The 19,699-nt window shown below is 53.0% G+C and overlaps 8 protein-coding genes across 10 annotated transcripts; 3 read left to right on the top strand and 5 right to left on the bottom strand.

The window, feature by feature from the left end:
- Positions 1-4: 4 nt before the first annotated feature.
- Positions 5-4,540, bottom strand: PV07_09608 (uncharacterized protein). The gene has a single exon (XM_016396881.1). The coding sequence runs from the start codon at positions 4,464-4,466 to the stop codon at positions 204-206; it is 4,263 nt and encodes a 1,420-aa protein (XP_016246737.1). The 5' UTR covers positions 4,467-4,540; the 3' UTR covers positions 5-203.
- A 198-nt stretch (positions 4,541-4,738) lies between these two features.
- Positions 4,739-5,895, bottom strand: PV07_09607 (uncharacterized protein). Its single transcript, XM_016396880.1, has 3 exons — positions 5,627-5,895; positions 5,320-5,568; positions 4,739-5,208 (listed from the first exon to the last, which is right to left on the bottom strand). The coding sequence occupies exons 1-3, from the start codon at positions 5,870-5,872 to the stop codon at positions 4,963-4,965; spliced, it is 741 nt and encodes a 246-aa protein (XP_016246736.1). The 5' UTR covers positions 5,873-5,895; the 3' UTR covers positions 4,739-4,962.
- Positions 5,896-7,757: 1,862 nt separating this feature from the next.
- Positions 7,758-8,732, bottom strand: PV07_09606 (uncharacterized protein). Its single transcript, XM_016396879.1, has one exon. It carries the CDS (start codon positions 8,689-8,691, stop codon positions 8,191-8,193), a length of 501 nt encoding a protein of 166 aa, XP_016246735.1. The 5' UTR covers positions 8,692-8,732; the 3' UTR covers positions 7,758-8,190.
- Positions 8,733-9,459: 727 nt separating this feature from the next.
- On the bottom strand, positions 9,460-12,433 carry PV07_09605. 2 transcript variants are annotated; one of them, XM_016396878.1, is made up of 2 exons: positions 10,638-12,433; positions 9,460-10,592 (listed from the first exon to the last, which is right to left on the bottom strand). In XM_016396878.1, exons 1-2 carry the CDS (start codon positions 12,325-12,327, stop codon positions 9,877-9,879), a joined length of 2,406 nt encoding a protein of 801 aa, XP_016246734.1. In that variant the 5' UTR covers positions 12,328-12,433; the 3' UTR covers positions 9,460-9,876. The 2 variants fall into 2 exon arrangements, with proteins under 2 accessions (XP_016246734.1, XP_016246733.1); XM_016396877.1 differs by having other exon boundaries at positions 9,460-12,433.
- Positions 12,434-12,934: 501 nt separating this feature from the next.
- PV07_09604 (uncharacterized protein) lies at positions 12,935-14,489 on the top strand. The gene has a single exon (XM_016396876.1). It carries the CDS (start codon positions 13,084-13,086, stop codon positions 14,275-14,277), a length of 1,194 nt encoding a protein of 397 aa, XP_016246732.1. The 5' UTR covers positions 12,935-13,083; the 3' UTR covers positions 14,278-14,489.
- A 933-nt stretch (positions 14,490-15,422) lies between these two features.
- On the top strand, positions 15,423-16,433 carry PV07_09603 (uncharacterized protein; the record flags this gene model as incomplete). Its single annotated transcript, XM_016396875.1, has 1 exon — positions 15,423-16,433. One exon carries the CDS (start codon positions 15,423-15,425, stop codon positions 16,431-16,433), a length of 1,011 nt encoding a protein of 336 aa, XP_016246731.1.
- Positions 16,434-16,627: 194 nt separating this feature from the next.
- PV07_09602 (uncharacterized protein) lies at positions 16,628-19,392 on the top strand. Its single transcript, XM_016396874.1, has 2 exons — positions 16,628-17,248; positions 17,302-19,392. Exons 1-2 carry the CDS (start codon positions 16,670-16,672, stop codon positions 17,920-17,922), a joined length of 1,200 nt encoding a protein of 399 aa, XP_016246730.1. The 5' UTR covers positions 16,628-16,669; the 3' UTR covers positions 17,923-19,392.
- PV07_09601 lies at positions 17,774-19,599 on the bottom strand. Of its 2 annotated transcripts, XM_016396873.1 has the most exons (4): positions 18,893-19,599; positions 18,708-18,838; positions 18,380-18,656; positions 17,774-18,319 (listed from the first exon to the last, which is right to left on the bottom strand). In XM_016396873.1, the coding sequence occupies exons 2-4, from the start codon at positions 18,801-18,803 to the stop codon at positions 17,994-17,996; spliced, it is 699 nt and encodes a 232-aa protein (XP_016246729.1). In that variant the 5' UTR covers positions 18,804-18,838; positions 18,893-19,599; the 3' UTR covers positions 17,774-17,993. The 2 variants fall into 2 exon arrangements, with proteins under 2 accessions (XP_016246729.1, XP_016246728.1); XM_016396872.1 differs by having other exon boundaries at positions 18,708-19,599.
- Between the last annotated feature and the right edge of the window lie 100 nt (positions 19,600-19,699).

Below are 19,699 nucleotides of genomic sequence, written 5' to 3'. Positions count from 1 at the left end.
CAATGCAATGCTAGGTCAAAGGAATCTCAGTTCTATGAAGACGCCTTGCCTTCCCTTGTCTTACATTGAGAGGCATTGTAGTTGTGATAACCACGCTTCGCCAACTGTTTGCGTTGCGTTGCGTTGCCTCGCCTTTGGGCATCTGTATTCAAAGCCGCGGACCAGTCGTATCCCCAACCTCCCCATCTCTCCGCCTCGGACCCTCAGCCTGTCGCAGCCCTCCTTTCCGCGGCCTCTGCCCTCAAAAACCTCCCCACTTCCGTGTTTGCAGGCTGGTTGTCGGCCAGGGCGTCCAGTGCCACATCGCGTCGTCTGACTCCTCCGAACAGGCACGACCACAGATCTTCCTTGTCGACCATTTCCCCGCCCGACTTGCCCGAGGCAAGTAGCCGACTGAGATCTGCGGCTTGTAGTTCCATGGAGTTCGCGGCGTCGATGGCACTTTCTTGAAGGGTGTGATTCGGGTTGGGTGTGTTTGTGCCTGACTGAGAGGCTGAAGATGCGCCAGTCCTGCTCTTGCTCCGACTTATTTGTCCGCTGCCGCCGCTACTGTTGTTGCTTTTCATGTGCGCCAATCGCCGTGTCACACTGATGTCGTAGATGGATTCCTCGACCGTGTCGGCGATGAGATACATCCACACCGTCGTCGGCCGATGCTGTCCGATACGGTGGACTCGCGCAATGGCTTGCAGCTCGATGGCGGTGTTGATTAGTGGTTCACAGAGAAAGACATGGCTTGCAACGACCAGATTCAAGCCCGCGGAGTGCGCCTTTGCATGAAGCAGAAAACATTCAATGGCCGGATCAGATTTGAATTTTTCAATGCCGTTCTTCGCGTCAATGCGGGTCGACGAAATTTGGTACTCCGCAAATGCCCGGGAGAGCACGTCGATGAATTCGCGATATTGCGAGAAGATGATGGATTTTGAGCCCGGGTCGTGCTCGCGGAGCCACAGAAGATGGCGGCACAGGAAATCAATCTTGCTGCCAAAGCTGGGACCGCGAATGTCAATGTTCTTGATCTGGTTCAGCATTGTCGTGCTGATATCGGAGTAGATCGACTGGTCATGCTGATGGTCCGAACTCGAAGGTGTCGACGACGAGGTGAAGCTAGATGGAGATTCGGCTTGCACAGCTATCTCCGCGGGTTTGTAGGTAATGTCGTGGAAGCTGTTCAGAAGCAGCCTAGTCTTGCACACAGGACAGTTGTGGTGTTGATTAACCCACAGCATCAAACATTTCTTGCACGTTAGATGGCCACAATTGGTCATGGCGCCAACCTCGAAGTTGTCGGTGCAAATGACGCAGATTCTAGGACCTGCAGACTTGGACTCGGTCTTCATGTGCATCAGATACCGCAGCTTGGCAGAACCAGAGGCAATCTTCTGCTGCAATCTGGCTTCCTCCTCCTCAAACTCTTGGTAGTGTGGTTCAAAAAGAGGCTTTCCCACGTGCTCTTCCTGGTACGGTGCGACTGTATCAGAGATCTTCTGAAGCGCGCGGTAATATTCGAGCCGGCTGTTCATCGTATCGCGAAAGTGATTCACCTCCTGCTCGAGACTGTTAAGGACTTTCGTCTGTGCCGCGTTCAGTTGTTGGACATGTTTCAGGATCCGCTCCAGGATCGCCAGTTCCTGACTCGCACGCGTCTGGTTGTTTCCTTCTTGCCACTGCAACGACGACGCCATCTGTCTGATTTCGGCCATGATCCCGCGCAGGCAACCCAGTTTACTGACCCTAACCCGCTTTTCCTCACGCTCAGCAAGCAATTGGAGCATCAACTCAGGCGCCGGGCCTTCCCCTTCCTTGGCGATCCGCAGGAACTGCTTCATCTCCTGTTTAATGAGCAGGTTTTCTTGACCGTTGATGGCTTCCGAACGGTCCGCAAACAGAGCTCTGAGCGCCTCCATGTATGCGTACATCTCATCTTGATGCTTGGTCGAACTCTCGTACTCATCACCCTGAAGTTCGACGCCTTCGTCCTCGTCGATAAGAGATTGGCTCAAGAAGTCCGCCATCTTCTGCCGCAGCTCGTGGAATTGCGCGGCTTGAACATCCATCGCCTTGCAGTAGTAATGGAGTTTCTCAAAGATCTTCCTGCTTTCAATCCCGCCATACCCCGTGGGCTCCGTCATCAGGGGTATTTGCGTCACTCCGCTTGCCAGATTGGTTCTGACTGTGGTAATCATCTTGTTCACGTGGCCTGTGGCTTCTCTCAACAGTTCTCCACGGATTGACTTTGCCTCTTCATACGCCGCTGTCTCCTGTTTCTCCAGCTGCTGATATTCCTCGCTTTCCGGGGGATGGGAGGATTTGAGTTGAAAGTACGCATTGGCCATGAAGAAAATGGCGATGTGCTGCACTTCCAAAGCAGACCGCAATCGGGCTCTCAAAGTGGTCAGCCGTGGATTCGATTCTTCGTCGTCTTGCGTCTCCTTCTTGGCATCCGATGACTGTCGCTCTTCTTCATATTGTTTTCGACACTCCCTTACAATGTCAACAGATTCGTCATAGACCCCTTTCCAAATCCGAAGAGCTTCAGCGGTGTCTTTCGCATTCTCTTTTAATTGCCCTCTCCTGATCTGTGCAATCGATCGATTCCGCTGTGCGGTACGGAGTTGACTTTCATGTTGATCAATCATCACATCCAGCACTTGCTCGACCGTCCGAAGGGGACCATTCGTGTTTCGACCCAAAGCACGCCTATTCCGACCGCCAACTTCAGGATGAAGGCACGTCTGCCGTAGACGAGTAAGCCAAGTCCGCATCTTCTCTACCACCGTAGGGGAGTCTGGATCCCAGTCGTCTCCCAAAGGAGCACCCGTCCGATCGAGGTCGCACTCCTCGCAAAATTCTTGAAAGAGCTGGGCATAATGCTGTTCTTCGATAGCGGTGAAAGGGATTGTGATTGTATGTCGGCTTTGTGGGGGCAGTCGCAGGTCTTCGCGGACGAATTCCTTCGAATGTCTCATGGCAATCTCTCCCAGCATGGCTCGAAACAAAGGGCGGTGGTAACTAATAAGATAGTCCCACAACCGAGGTGACCGACACCACGGCTCATAGCGGAGGAAGAGCAAGAGGCCGAACAAGTCTCGATGCCCCTTCCGAAGAGGAGTGCCCGTGACTGCCCACGCGTTGTGACGCGGGATAAGGCGAGCCACCGTAGCTGCCGAAGATACACCACTTTCCACCATCTGAGCCTCGTCCAGGCAGACACGCCACCATGAAAGCTGAGTCAACGGGCTTTTCGGCGCTTCCTCACGTTTGTTGCGCAGGTTTCGATCTGGCTTCTCAGCCACGTAGTGGACTTCCTTTGCTATGACATTGTACGTCGTCAGTACCACGTCCTGGCTGAGAAGTTGTTCGATGAGCTTCTCTCCAGATTTCTTGTAGCTGCTTACTCCCTGATAATGGAAAACACTTAGCGTCGGAGCGTGTGCTTGAAGTTCGTCCTTCCACTGCTCCAGAATTGATGGAGGCGTGATGATCAGGGTTGCCGGACAGGGTTTCAACCCGGAAATCTTGGGCGTCCAGGCTGTCCTGGGATGCAGACAGATGAGAGCAATGATTTCCAGTGTCTTTCCCAAACCCATCTCATCTGCCAGTATCCCACCTGAGACCGATGCCCAATGCTCCTCGACCGCAGATAGACTTGTTGTTGCAACGCCCAGCGCGTGATTGACAAAGCAGATTTCATTACACATTGTTTCAAGCTTTTCAAACCCCCTCGGAAGCCGGCTCTCGGGCGGCATAGGCAGCGACTCGAGAGCGCCATTTGATTGCACACCAACACCTTCTCTTGAGAGTAGCCACCGGACAGCACGTCTCTGAAAGGGGTACAATTGCGAGTCGAGGTGTGGGATCCGAATGTCCGCGGAGTTCGCATCCGACTTCTCAGGAACGTGAACATTGTCATAAAACTGACGGGGGTTCCAGGATTCAAATGAAGGCGCGAAGGGTTCTACGGGCGGGAGATGGCGTCCTAGCATATCAAGCAGAATCGGATCGACCTTTTCTCGCACTTTGGCGGTATTTTCCCATAAAATGCAGAGTTGTATGCTGACCTCGTGACCCGTCCGCTGCACCACGGCATACGCACAGGCGAGGGGCAGCGCTGCAGGGTGTTTGTATCTCACCGCTGAATCCAACTTTTGAGCATCTTGTAGGATCTGCAGATCACTGGGTGACAGACTGTCGGTCAGGATGTGCTTGCTGCTCCTGCTTCGCCCGACCGAGAATCGGATGTCATAGCATCTCTGCGACTTCGTCACCTCCAGCACAGTAACCTCGAGAGAAGGATCGTCGGTAGTCTCAGTGAAGAGGTCAGGGTCGGCCTTCGAGGCTCTCAGGCGCGCTTGGGCGACTACGATGTACTCAGAAAACGGCGCGGCGGGGCAGATAGAGGGCCGGACGAGATTCGATTCAATCTTGCGTCTTTTCGGGGCTGGCCCGTCGAGCGCCTCCATCGTCAAGTACTCAAAGAACGAAAACGCAAAAACGACCAAATCAAAACGAGGGTGGAAGATGGAGAGAGGCTGCAGCGTGAAGGCGCAAGAGGCAACAAAGTGAAAAAGGCAGCAACTCGAGCAGGACTGCGGCAAAGCACGAGTCACCGTGTCGAGGATTATCGATAAGCGATCACGTGCGCGGGGACCGGGTGACTAAGCAGGGGTCCTTCTGTAGCTCCGATTTCTCGGGGATACGAGCTGCGCCCCTTGATCCATAAGCATGGCCTTTAATCCGTTCCATTGACCCAGGATTTTGCCACTCCGTGTGCCTGGGAAGAAGTCTATGTCATGACGATTCGTGAATTACCAAGTGCTTGTGCACATTTGTCCTGAGAAGAGCTGGGACGAAGAGCTGTCTTCGTCAGCTACGCTGCCTGATTCAGCCTCAGGCTCCAACTCGGCAGCCTGCCGTGTCCATCGTGTTCGGTCGTACTCGCATCCAATCGCAGGCCTGTCAAGGAGGGAGCAACGGTTGCTGTCGAAGGGTGTTCGCATCCTCAGCAACCGTAGCATCGGCCGTGCCGCCGTCCTTGCATTTGCTCTCGAGGGTTTCAATGTGCTTCAGCAGCGATTGGTTGAAGTCTCGGAGCATCACAATCTCGTCGGATTGCGATTTGACCCTTGCCCTCAATTGCTCGAGCTTCGCCTCGCTGCGCAATCGGTGGTTCCGTTGCGCCTTTCGGTTCTGTTCTTTCCTCCTCTGCAGATGAGTTGGCTTAGCCGAATGAGCCTCGTGTGGGAATTGGGGGGGGGGGTGAAACGTGGTCTGAATGCGTGTAGTTCCACACTACCCGCCACCATCGATACTGACCTCCTTCTTGTCCTTGTCACAGATCTTGCAAGGAAGATGCTGACTGTTGCATCGTCCCTGACCTGAACACTCCGCCTCTGTGTCGATGCTTTCTTGAACAGCCGAGTTGGTACGCGCCAGCTGCAACGAGTCGCCAGGACTTCCGAAAGACTCTGGCGCGAAATCGAGTGGAGAGTCAAGTGGCGTGAGGTCGTCTGCGAAGTTAAGGGCTTTGCTGTTCGACGCAAAGGAGGGGGGTATTTGACTGAGCTATGCGTTTTGTCAGGAACGGGCCTGGTTGTAGGCTCGATGCTGCGATCCACCTTACATCAGAAAAGTCGGTGCATATATCCATAGCCATGTCGTAGTAGTCCAAAGACTCCCAGTACTGCCCCGGTATATAGCAATATGGATTGTTTGCTGGCTGCTGAGATTGTTGGTGCGATTGTGTTTGGGGTAATGACGGAGTTTGTGTCGTATCCAGACTGCTGGCGTGGAAGACAGAAATGAAGCTGTCCATGCTGTGAGCGCCTTGAGGTGCTTGCGCCCGTGGTCTGGCTGATTTCTCTCTCATGGTCGTCGACAAGCCGATGCGAGCTGGGCGCCGTTAGCAGTGCAAAGAGGGGAGGAAGGACTCAGAATGCATACTCAACCACCAAGGTGTAGTACGATGCGGTCAGCGATGCGTGAAGCGTACGCGCAAGCACAGATTTCTGTAGAGAATTCACCCAAGCAACCTTGCGTAGTGCAAGAAGAGGTGGTCGCTTCGAGAAGCTCCGCTGCAGGACTTCAGAAGACAAAGGACAACAGGTCAGTCGAAGAAGAACGAAAAAGGATGATGACAATCTCGTGTAGCTTGGTTCTCGGCCCTTTTGCCTCAGCCTCTTACGCTTAGACGGCAAGCGTCTCGGTGGAAAGACGGATCACACAAACAGGGTATCTCGAAGAGGAAATGGGATAGGATGGGTTTCAAGAACGTGCCTTTTCCCGGGGGGCTCGCAGAAATGCGACCCTGCATCCAGTGACAACCTGATTAGTTAAGACCTGCAGCAGGCAGGCATGAGGCATGAGGCATGAGGCATGAAGCCTAGGCTTATAGCTCCTACAAACACTCTTTCCCCCTCTCCAAGGCAAAAGGTATGCTTCTCTCGTCGGAGCTACCCACTCAGAGCAATTCGCGCCTTGGGACCCTTCGAGGAAAAGGGTCGAGATTGGGTGGAGTGGAGCCACGTGGATGGCCAGTCCGCCATATAAACATTTGGGCTTTTGCCCTCTGCTCGATGGCCACCAAACTCCAGGGCTGAGACGAAGAGCTTATCTAAAGTGATTTGGGGTCTCTCAGCAGCATATGGATTGGGCAAGGGCGACGAGTCAAACGGCGAAATAGGCCACCTATTGGATCAGGCGTCCTGTCCCAGAATTGTTTTCCCGTTCCTCGAACTTTAGCACAGGCCGGTGATGACCCGGGGAGTTGGTGGAGGCAGGGATGTGCAATACAGAGGATCCTTCTGGGGCTTGTCTGGCTCTGGTGTTGATTACAGGCTCCGTGGTCCCTGGTTGATAGGTAAGTACGGAGGACCTGACAGTACGTCGCTTAACGTGGGTACCGAGGGGTCCGCCGTGAGGCGTCTTATTGGCACACGTATAGTTTAGCGTGGAAATTGTGGGTCCTCGGCCCTATCACAGCACATCGAATCAAAGGTGGCGGTCAAGCCCAGGAGCACGGTGCAGCAGTTTTTCACCTAGTATCGATGAGATGCAGCGCCCAGGGTCACTGTTTCTCTCGAGCAGGTGAGGGGAATCGTCCCTTCTTCAAACGAGAAGAAGCGCCACTTGCGGGCGACTAAAATATGCAAGTGTGCCTGGCATGACAAGAAGTCCCTGTCTCTTTCAGAACAGGGATTTTCTGCTTCTGATCGCGAACCAGAATGATAGCTGGATAGGCAATGGCCAGAAACGTCCTCAGGAGAATTAGGAGAAGGAGATGGTTGGATCTTCAGGTCTTCAAATGGTAATCGCAACTTGCAGGGGCAACACTCTCTGATTGAGAACCGAGTAGGGCACGTGCGTTGGATGATATCATGACTTTCTCTCGGAAAATCTGCTCATTACTACTCGTGCGTATTGCCGTCCCTGTAAGAGCCTAGCATGAATGCCCAGACGGCATCATTTTCGTGGCTGCATGAGAGAACGTTCCCCCAAATGAGTCAGCCAGTCGCTTAGGATAAGTCAGCAGAGCACCGTCTTAAATACAACTCCCTTTGTATACAGGACAAAATCAAGGTCACGTGGGTACGGTGGTGAGGACGACGTATAAAGGTATTTTGTTTTGTTTGCGGGTAGTAGGAGAGAAATGGCTAAGAGAGTAGCCATGATGATGCCGATAGTGTGTAGCCTGGATCCGACCTAATTTGTCGACAAGACGCATCCAAGCTGCTCTCTGTTCTCCCCCCACACGAATAAAGAGACCAGGTATGCAGGACTTGACGGTTGTGAGTTGGCTGGTTCATGAAAAAGCATTTTCAGTATCCCCCTAGTTCTAATTCTGCAGATTGCCGAACAGGGGCTGTTGTAGAAAGGGAGGACCAAGTCAGTATCTCCCAAAGCTCCAATTCATAGAACGCCGGCAGTGCTGGGGTCTGTATCCTAGAGTACCATTCGACAGGGTTGGAGTATATTCACGATGCAGCTGCCTGTTCAACTTACAGGAGACCCAGTAGTTTTCGTGCACGGGGTCGAAATCCACCTGCCCAAAGGAGGCTCGCCTCGAACAGGTCGTAGTTTTGTGTTCAGAGGCAATGAATTGGTGTGTGAGATGAGAAGAGACATTGGCTGGATTGAGGAGATAACGCCAGGGATCATTGCGTGGTCAAATGTCGTTTTCGGCCTATGTTAATTGAGTTCCCAAGCACCAGATGCCCTACTTCTGCCACGACTCGTTGCTAGTGAGGATGATGTACGCAACCACTGCCCAGTTTTAGGCATGGAAGGAGCCAGTCGCATATGCTCGAGGCACCCACGGGAAGCAACTGTCTTGGAGTATGGAGAGTCTGTTACCTTTGTTTGGATTAGAGGCTGAATTTGCTGAATGATCATCGGTGAGAGACATTCGCAATAGCAGCACGTCCAAAGCCTAGCCCCTGAACTGGCTGGAGCCATCATGACTCGCAAGTCTTGTGAAGACGGGTTCAAACCTCCTAGGACGATGCAAAACCAGTGTGCAGCTGCCTCTGAGCCACAGCAGCGTGGGCATTGCCGTCTGCAGGCTAGGATCCAAGCACGCCTCATCTCCACGGAGCCGGACTGCAGGTTATGTTCGCACTCGTATTTGATTAATAGCCAACCCGGTCTGGGGCCATAAGCCCCATCACATTGCCTATTGGTTCCAGCCATTAGGCATCATTAGAGACGTCAGGAGGTGGCAAGCCTGGTGTCGCTCTTAAGGGTCGACTCTCCTTGGGGTCGAAGCCTCTGGCGAGAAGAGTAAAGAGGTGACCGACAGTGATTGGCACTGGTATGATGTTCGACTGGATGCAAACTCTATGGTGTGCATCATAACCCGTGGAACCTTGGTGTCCACAGATCAAAAACACACAAACCTGAATGCAAGCATGATGGTGGTGGTGGGCAGCGAGACCATGTCAGTGACTGCCCTCACTGAGACTGTGGCTTCGCATTGGACGATGCGTAACGGACAACCAACAATTCGCCATCCCCATTCAGTGCTCTTAGCCGTAGGGTCGCATTTCGAGATTCCATTCCCAAGTTATCCTTGCGAGTCTGGCACTTTTGGTGGTTGTTTCCCGCAGTCCTTGGTTGATCGAGACTGGGCACACATTTCGCATCAAGCGGCCCGCGCACGCTTAGGAGAGGTGATTCTCTCGAACAAGGCCAGAACAATATTGTAGTCAGCAGTAAGGGACATAGCCTCCCAAGATGCGAAGGGGTTTCCTCGATTGTATGATAGATGGCAAAAGTTACGCTCTTGGAAGCGTCGAAGTCGAATTAGTAATGGCGACTCGGGCTGGGCACAGCCTCCTTGAGCTTGGAGCCAACCAAGCACAAATCCTATTGTACTTCATCGGATTCATAATCACAGCTCCAAGAAGAAATGAAGTTTGCCATCGTCGAAGGGGCCAGGAATCTCTCGCGATACTGTCTTCGATACTATGGGAGACGATCGAGGTCAATGGATATCATTGTTGCCTGTTCATCCCGGATCTTGAACGTCCCGAACAACGAGTTTTTTGCCACGCTGAGCCTCTCAAGCAGAGCGCGAAGAGAAACTAAATTCAGCCCCCAGATGAACTGATCCCTTCGTCTACGGCCGAGCTGCGCGAGGTCGAGCAAAGATCTCTGAGGCACGGTCACTACAGCTTCTCATTGCGGTTCAAAGAGCTTTGTGCAACATCATATTGTCATCCGAAAGATGTCGCATTCAGCCGCATCGTAGTAATATACAGGCGCCAGCCAAAAGTCCCGAGACGAAGTTGGCGGCCAGACACACCCACGCTTTATGTGACTCTCCCGCGAAAGCCGCAAAGAGTCTGCGGAGGAAGGGCCGCCAGAGAAGGCTACTCAATCCATATCCATATCACTCTCTTCGCCCTCGCCGTCTCCATCGGCATGGGAATCATCATCGTCCATATCATCGTCGCTGCGCTCAGCAAGCAGATCTTGGGTGATTTCGTCGTTGAGATCTCTCCCTCCAGTTCGGGTAGGCGGCGCAGACCTTCCCACTTCAGGACGGGGCTTCTTTGCCGGAGACTCACGCGTGCGTCGCTTCTTGCGTGTCCCATTTGTGAGTGGTCGAGAGGGGGCTGCAGTGAGATTATCTTCGGCGGCCTGGTGGCGTTGGAGTCGGGCATGGTATACCGCCAGATCACGGTCTCCACCCCAGACTTCCAGGCGCCTCCCTGTCTTCCTCAGGACCTTGGACCATGTGTCCACTTCCTCACCGTGATCGTCGGGTTCGTAGCCAACAGGGACTTGTCCGGGTTCGGGTTCGTCGCCATGCCATCTGCGGCCAAGCACACCGGCGAAGCCAGTGCCTCCTGTCTCTTCTTCCTCCTCGCTGTCATACGTTGGAGGGAGCTCGCTGACCCGTCTAGCCGCCTGGAGCAGCCATCTGCACCCCTCCCTCAACTGCCGTGCTTCTTGAAGGGCCTGTCTACGACGTCTCCGGAGGGCCCATTCGACCCGACGCTGTCTATGCTCCTCTAATTCGCGCTGATACCCGGTCCTGGCCCTGGCCTTGGTGCCAGTGCCACCAGCTCCCAGCTCAGGTCGGCCCCCTATCACGTCAGTCTCGTTCTTGCTTCGGTGTGTGCGGGACTGACCTATGACTGGATGGCTACCAGTACCAGGGTGGAGGGGTTGAGGTGTCCCTCGGTACCGATCCAGAGTGTCTGGAGTACTAGCATTGCGACCTGACTTGAGCAAGCTCCTTGGGCCGTCACTCTGTCTAGCTCCTCCTCTGCTTCGTGTCGGTGTGTTCTTCCCCCTGACACGCTTGTACCGTCCGCGCCCAGGGTGTGGGTCGACTGCTTCCCAATCGTCATCCAAGCTGTCTGCTTGACCCCCAAGAGCGCTGGCCATAACGTGTCCGTGTTGACCAAGTGACTCTGGCGCTGGGGATCGCCCTACCCCGGGGCTTGCCCGCGAATCCGCGTCAGAGATAAGGGAGTCCTCGTCTCCATATGCAGCGCTTTTCTTAAGACGTTTCAGGGCTTTGTGGTCTGGATTCCCTGGGTCGGCCATAACCAATGGTGGTTCATTCGCGTTCTCCAACATGATCCTCCGGCGTTCCTGTGTCATTTTTTCTGCAAAGGCAATCTCCTCGGGTGGGTCGACATTCTCAGCATCACCTTCTGCTTCCGTAATGGTGGTCAGTTGCGGTACCAGCTGTGGTACTGTGTCGGGATCGTCGGGATCTTCGTCGTCTTTATACTCCCCAGGACCGTACGGATTCCGCAGTGCGTCTTCCTTCGTAAAGTTTGACTCGAGATACCACCACATGAGCCACAAAAATGCTCTGGCCCTGGTTCCGGATGAGATGGTTGATCGCATGGCAAGATCAAAGAAATCAACTTTGTCAGTAAAGTGCATTTCACTAATCTTGGGCGCAAACTGAGAGAGCACGAATATCAGATTGACCGGATTCGTCCTTGGAACTGGTTTGGCCTTGATTGCAGCTAGCGTACGAGGTTCATCGGTGTCCTCACTGGCGCCCTTGAGGATACTTTTCAACCTGGGAGCATCTTGTAGTGACTTGTAGTCCCTTTGACTTTTGTACGCTTGCAGAGAAGGGATGGAATGGTAGGTTCTCAGCTGCGCCCTCATCTCTGGGAAAAAGTTCAATGTCGTGTTCATGCGACCCACGTTGACAAGAAGACATATCATTGCCATATTGTGGGCTGCCTGTCGATCAACCTGCAGCCTGTCCTTGAGAATTTTGCTTGTCTTGGAACTTCGCGCCATGCAGTCCACATATATGTCGGAGAACAGACAATCATGTTTGCCGTCGCTGATTCGCGTGAAAACCGGCTTCGTGTCTTCAATCACAATGCGCAGGAATTCATATTGGATTTCCTTGCGCCAGAGAGGTGTGCCGTCGGGCTTCTTGATGTGTCTAACCTTGCTCCCCGAGTAAACCGAGCCAACAGTGCCATTAGCCTGTCTTCTCGTGCCCACGGCGGTTCCGATTGTTCTGGGTTCCGACTCGGGAGTGGCCTCTGACTTTTTGGTTCGTGAAAGAGGTGCCGAGACGACGCTGCCCTCGTCTTCGGTACCTTCGAGGGGTTGTTCGTGTATCCAAATTGCACCTTTTCGGGCTCTTGCTTTTCTTGTAGATCCAGCTTTTTGTCGAGGTGCTCGACGGCCACTCGTAGGGGTAGGGCCAGCAGGTGGTTCTTCGACGGTTTCGACTTGCTCTTGATCAAGTTCGGCAAGGTCAGGCTTCGTGTCTTCCATCTGATCGTCGATGGTGTCGCCCTCTGAAGGTGCCGCAGACGGCTCGCGCGAAGTCATTTTGTCGTAGATGTCAGCGCAGCCGGCGGAGGGTAGAATTCGATCAACAAGAACTGATCATCACTATGAGTACGACGTACTGAAGTTGAGAGGTTAGTTAGTTGTGAAGGAGACATGGAGGTGCATGGTCTAAAGCCAGTGCCCGCGACTGTCCTAAAGGATCACGCTAACACGTGACGCCAGGTCTTGGCGGGCCTGCACTTCGCCTCCTGCAGTAGTGGCCCGCCAGAGAGATTCTCTTTCAATATGCCCAACGTCACTCCCTTGTGGGCTTTGTACACGTCTCAAACTACCTCTATGCTGCAAGTCGCCTTGGTCCAATCTCGCAGCGGCTTAGGCCAAGACATCCCTGTGCTGCTCTTGCATATAGCGACACTCGAGCTTCTGGGGGACAGACAATGCTCTGGTCATCAGGAGAACCCCTCTTCTAAATCGATGACCTCCGTTGCTCCCACCTCAAGTCCCCTCACTGTCGAGACTATTGCTCTTCTCTCATGGCGCTGGAAGTCGAATTGACCCCCCAGAGAGGGCCATCGTCTTTTGAAGACGCTCAAAGGTAGAGGCAGGCCTCGAGTCTTGACCAATCAAAAGATGCCAGACTTTTGGATTGTCACGGCAAGGGCGTAGCAATTTAGCGATACGACCCAGATACGAGTGGTCAACCATTACTGCGACGAAAGAACCTCAAGCCCATAAAGCTGTGCCCCAAGGTTTGAACTTCCATGACTATGTACAATCCTCCCGAATCACGAAACCATGCGCTCCTTGCTGTTGCTGCCAGATCCACGAGATCACGATGTTGATCTCGTTCTAGGTTTCGTGTCTGCAAAGTTAACGGAGCTACCAGAACGCTATACACCCTGGTGCAAACTCGCCTCGGATCTGCCACATCTGCTTCAGGCTAAGACCCTCCAAGCGCAGGTTGACAGTCTCGAGATCCTCGCCACTGACCACCTCACGACCCCTGCGCACTGGCAACGTGCATATGTTGTCCTTGGGTTTTTGACCCAAGCCTACCTGTGGCAGGAGAAAAGCAGACCCTCGACCGTCATCCCCGCAAGCCTCGCCGAGCCCTTTCTCGATGTCTGTAATTATCTCGGGATGAGACCCGTCCTTAGCTATGCTGGACTCTGTCTCTGGAACTGGGCTCAAAGAGACCAAGATACACAGTTGCACCCGTCGCAGGCTCTGGCCAACTTTCAGGACATCAAGTCGTTTGCTTCTTTTACACGCACAAGGGACGAAGATGCGTTTAATCTCGTGCCAGTCATGGTCGAGGTCCAGGGTGCCAAGCTCATCAAGTTGATGCTCGATACAATAGGCGCAGATCAAAATGGCGAATTAGGAGATTTGGCGTCGATCTTGAATATCTGTGCCACAACGCTGACGGCCATGGGGGAAACCCTGTCTGTCTTACACCAGAATTGTGAGCCAATGTTCTTCTTTCAAGAGATACGCCCAATGCTCGGAGGTAGCGCGGGCGCAGAAGAAAGAGGTCTATCAAATGGCGTTGCCCTTGAACGAAGCGACGGATCTCGAGTCGTCGTCAAGTGCGCCGGGGGCAGTGCAGGACAGAGCTCTCTCTTTCAGCTTCTCGATCACATGTTTGGCGTTCGACACGAATCCAAAATGCTGCTTGAGATGAGGGCGTATATGCCAAAGAAGCACAGGGACTTTCTCGAAGCAGTCGAACGATTGCCTTCGTTACGGGATATTATCGAGCGACGCCCGGAAGACAAAAACTTACGGTGTGCCTTTCAGAGTGTCATCGATGCGTTCCAGAAATGGAGAACGAAGCATGTCATCATCGTGTCGAGGTTTATTGTCCAACCTGCAGCAGTCGAGGCGAAGGACAGTGCCGCCACCCCGCAAAGAGGCACAGGAGGGTCGCTACCGATCCCATTCTTGAAACAAAATAGGGACGAGACGGTCGTTGTGCCTCAACATTGATAGAACCTCCTTTCCCGTTAGGTGGATGGGTTCTGGACGGAGAATTCCTGCGGAAGTCTAGTCGACGGACTTAAGCTCAGTAGCGACAGCACGAGGATGGACGATTCGCTCCCTTATTTATTGACGGAGATAGCTAGCCGATGTCAAAAACAAGTGGCACAGTCTGACGAGAAATAGCACAGAGAAGTGGTTCACTATTGACTTGAATGTAACTATCGTTAAAAATGCATTTATTCTATCTTTAAGTATAGCGGTATCCTTATCATTATTAGTATAGCTACATTTGATCTGGCGGTCACCTCGTCACTATTGAGTGAATAATTAGATTCTGAGATTGTGTCTATTTTCTGTCAGACTGTGCTATTTTTTCTCTAGAGGTCTGATGGTTGATGGAGTTAAGTGTAACCTACATATACATGCATATGCAGGACAGAGCATCCTTGTAGTCTCTGTCTATACCTGCAAAAGAATCGCTCAAGTCGAGTCCCGCACCAAATCTATAGGTACCTAAGCACCCAGGTCGTCTCCTTTGCTCCCGAACCCTCAATCGTGGCAGCGCCGTCGGTCGGATCTCTTCCATTACGCCTAGACTGGCTCAACCTCTCCTCAGTCTAACGCTATGTCGTATCACAGTGCTGGTTGTCGCACCTGCAGAATACGACATATCAAGGCAAGACACCCTCTCGCAGTATTTGTACTGCAGCTGACACCTGCCCTTCCTTCAGTGCGACGAGGCACGGCCAACGTGTCAGAGATGCACCAAGTCTCGCCGGATATGCATCAGAGCTACTCCCCCAAAAGTCGACTTTCTGATCCACATCGAAAACCGCTATGCCAGCGGACAAGAAAAGCGACCGAGAGGCCCTCGCTCCAACCTGACGCCAACCCTTCACCAGGACCTGCGAACCCGTGCGGTCATCTACTATCTGAACTACTACCTGCGAATGCCAGCCAATGTGCAGCGCCTCTCAGGAAGCGTTTCAGACAGCATTGTTGAATGGGTCTCGGGAACAACGATTCCCATCGTTGATTTGGCTGTGTCGACTATGGCTCTCGTTGTCTTTTCGCGGACACAGCGACATCCAGCAGCCGCAGTGGAAGCCTGCTCGCAGTATGGTGAGTTGCTCCGTCACGCGCAACAGACGATGTCCACGCTGGTCGAAACAAATATCAATGCCGCCTTGCTGGCCGTCTTCCTGATGAGTCGCTATGAAGACTCGACCTGCGGTGAGGGAGGATTCCTGTCGAATACCATGTTCAACAGCTACTTGCATCATGACGGTGCAACTGCGATTTTGAAAGTCTGGAGACACCGCCGTCCGAGAGAGAAGCAGCTGGCAACTTCTACTGTCAAATATTCTCGGCAGGGCTTAATTCGATCAGCTCTTCTACGGTACCTTGCAGTGCCAGAATGGCTCGAAGACGGCTGCCTTTTTGGCGAGCATGGGCGAGACCTTGAATACGACCGCATCTTGGTGCAGATTGCAAATCTTCGCCACCGGCTCATGACCCTTCAACAGGATAGCTTCCAGCTAGACGCACTCAGTCCGGAGCTACTCCAGACAGCCCAGAAACTGCGCAGTGAAGCAGAGAGCCTGGACAATGCATTGCAAGACTGGGCACTTCAGATACCAAGTTCCTGGTACCCTCGCCGGCATCTCATACATCCGGTATCGTCTCTACCTACTCGACACTTCTTCTCGCCAGAGGTCTACAGTTATTCTAGTATCGCCTATGCTACCCTGTGGCTGAACTACTCTGCTACGAGGTTGCTGCTCAATCGAGCATGGTTGAAGATCCTCAAGCTCACCCAGCCATGGTCAGCCGAGTCTGTCTGCAGTCAGCAAGTAGAGGAGTGTCAGTTACGCATGATGGCCACGGCCGATGACCTAGCCTCAAGTATACCATTTGTTCTTGAAAGATTCAAGGTCACCGGTGAGGGTGAACATGAATCGATCGTCACACTCAACACAGATGCCGAGATCAACCCGTACGTAGCAAGTCTGACTGCCTGGCCTCTCAGCATCGCTTCATGTATTGGAAGCTTGGATATAGAGCGGAAGCAGTGGTTTGGGAGCCAGTTGGCATTGATGGGGAGGATTCTGGGATCCGGGGTTCTGGAATGTGTAGGCACTGCAGACCTGCTTGACCTCTGAATCTATCATTCTGCTTACGCTTGATGTATTCGCCTGCCACCTTGGTTAATACGAGAACTTGTGTAGAGCTCCGTACGGTTCGATGCAAGGCTGCGTAGTTGATCCTGGAGCAATCGCGGGGTTCGGCGATCGACTGACCGATGCCGCTTGACAGAGGCTCCGCGTTCCTCACCGTCTCTTCAACACTCATCTTCCTTGACCATTCAGCTCAATTCTCTCTCCTAAAGCCCAGCAAAATGGTCAATTGGATTCTCGGCGAGAAGTTCTACGAGCGGTACCCTCATTTAGATGGGGTCAAAGCTCTGTGGGAAACCAAATGGAAGTTCCCCTGCTCCCTGGGGGTATACCCTTTCCACGACGGCAAGCTCGAAGACTTTGAACCCATCTTCGAGAGCCTGATCCGAGATAACGTGAACGATGCCTACACAGATAAATACACCGAGTATTTCATGCCGACGGCCGAAAAGCTCACCGACGCAGCCATGTCAGCCCAAGCCTCAGACCGCGCCAAAGCTGCCGCTCTTTTCAAACGCGCCGCGTGTGTATATCGAATATCTCGATTTCCCTCACTTGAGGCTGGCTCTGGATTGAAGAGAAAGGCGTTTGAGCTTCAAAAACAGGTGTATTTAAGAGGTGCAAGCTTGTGGGATGCTCCCATGAAAGAAGTCAAGATCCCACACACTGCTGCTGAAGGTGAAGACGGCAAGGAAGTACCATTGTTTGTGAGACTTCCGAGGGGAGCGAACAGTGAGAAGAAATGTCCGGTAGTGCTGCTGATTACAGGATTGGACGGACATCGACCAGACAACACCGAGGTAAGCTAACCAGCATTACCAGTTCACCGTTCAGACTGACAACACCGTCACAGCGGACTGACGAGTTTCTTGACCGTGGTTGGGGCTGCGTGATCACGGAAATCCCAGGAACAGCCGATTGCCCTGCCGCCCGTCGTGACCCAAAGTCTCACGAACGGTTGTTCACGTCGATCCTTGACTGGATGGACAAGCAGTCGGCCTTCAACATGCAAAAATGCATGGCCTGGGGTCTTTCTGCTGGAGGGTACTGTGCTATTCGACTCGCACACACTCACCACTCGCGGCTTGCTGGTGTCATTGCCCAGGGCGCTGGGTGCCATCTGTTCCTGAGTCGAGAATGGCTGGAACATGTCGACGACCACGAGTACCCCTTTGTTCTCAGCGAGGCATATGTTGCCAAGTACGGATACAGGGACTGGGAAGAGATGAAGGAGAAAGCCCAAAAGGACTTCAGCCTCGTTGAAAACGGCATTGTCAATGGACCCTGCTGCAGGCTGCTCCTGATCAACGGCACCCACGATGGTCTTGTTCCCATAGAGGACAACATCCTTCTCATGAACTACGGCCGCCCCAAGGAAGCTCGGTTCTACGACAAAATGCTGCATATGGGCTATCCACCTGCAAATGAGAGCATCTGGCCCTGGATGGAATCCATCATGGCGTCCGCGTCATAAGCATCGCGCCTGAAGGAGAGGCGAGGTCCACCCTATCAGACCGGCCCTCTCACCGCCTCAGCCACATATATTCAAAACCCTTGCGAGTATATCAATTGCCAGCCTCTCACAATGAATGTCTTGCTGTCCTTGATATGCTTCACCGTCCAAGGCGTGTCGTTGGCAGCATCGGCCTCTTTCCCGATAAATCCACGCAAATCATTCATTTCGTGGATTGCCAAATACTTTGGAGGATCGCCTTCAGTCAGAGCCATCTTCGGGCCAATGACATACCTGGACGATCGTCGATACCCTGGTAACTTGTGCAACATATCGAGATGTTCTTCGCGGTACCATTTGTCGAAGTCGGGTTCATCCACGGGGTCCATCTCAACGGTCAAACAGAATGGAGGGGCAGCTCAAAGCCGGCGTCAGCAACAGTGCAGAGAGATCGTTGGACGTGGCCCTAGACACTTACATTCCCCCTTTCCATCGGGATCATAGTCCTGGATCAGCTTATAATTCCTTCCGTTGAAATCTCCCACCTCCCTGTTCCCCTTTTTGTCGGGCCACATATCGCTAGAGTGCCGCACGTCGTCTAGGTACTCTTTGGAACTGAGCGGCTCTTCAAAGTCTGCTTGGTACAAAACCAAGAACTTGCGCGGGTGCTTCTCCTTTGGTTCAAGCGAGAAGTCGAAATTCTCGCGAAACATGGCCGCGCGCACGGTGGCCTTACTGTTCACCAAGTCCGGGACCTGCGACTGGTGAGCCCCCTGAAACTGAGAAGGGACGGTCAGGATACGAACATGTTCTTCGATATACCATTTCACCCACAGGTCATCATCAACCCCAGAATCGGGTAGTGGTCGCGAGTTGACCCAGAGAAGATATTGTTGGGGCATGCTCGACGGCGTTTCTTGGACGTTGTCTAGCGCAACTGTGACGATTCTGTCAGATCAATGTCCTTTGGGATGTGTCTGACTGTGACGACCAAATAACCAACTCCCAATGTTGCAGCTCTCGACCTGTACATCTCCCTGCTTTTCACAGGTTTCCGTACCCCGCACCAAAAGCCTCCAGAGGCCATCCGAGGCTATCGCCGGCCAGCTTCCCGCAGGGAATCGACCCTGTCTGACGGATTCTCCGTCCTCGGCCACCGCAGGGAAAGCTTCGCTGGAGGGTCGATGGCGGCCAGCTTGTCTTTGGAGACGACCATGTTCTGGCTCTCAATCGTACAAGATAAGTCTATAGGCGGACGCTAGTTGGTCATTATTGAAGCATGTCCCCTAGGTCGGGCACCACATGGTCTTAGTGGTCAGACTGAAAGGTTAATGCTCAACTCGAGGTCGCCCGGTGATAGTGATAGCGATAGCCCTTTAGTCAGGGAAAGATGTCTCGACATTTGTTCCTTGCGTGTTTTGTTGACGGCGATGCTGACAGCTTTTTTGTGATAACCATACGCTCAAATCATTGACACATTCCACGGCAGAAGGTTGAAACTGGATCAAAGCTGGTCTCGATTTATCAAGATAAGCTACCCTACCGCTCGTCCTTGATGACTTTCGAATCGTAGCAAAGAAAGGCGTTGGAATTGGTCTTGTGATCAAGATGGGCGAGTTTCATGCAGCATCTTTCGAGACTGACACCAGACTCTGTGTTCAGTGCACGCAGTCCTGTTCACGTAGGGACCTGTAAGTCTGCAGGACTGTATGTAGCCGGGCCAGACGAGACGGCGGATGGCGGGGCCAAAGAGGTTGCACAGAATACATGCCCCCGACATGTCATGCCATATGATGTG

The sequence above is a fragment of the Cladophialophora immunda genome (genome assembly GCF_000835495.1).
Source record: "Cladophialophora immunda strain CBS 83496 unplaced genomic scaffold supercont1.5, whole genome shotgun sequence".
NCBI lineage: Eukaryota > Fungi > Ascomycota > Eurotiomycetes > Chaetothyriales > Herpotrichiellaceae > Cladophialophora > Cladophialophora immunda.
The sequence above is the reverse complement of the archived record's forward strand: the minus strand, read 5'-3'. Positions and strand labels throughout refer to the sequence as shown.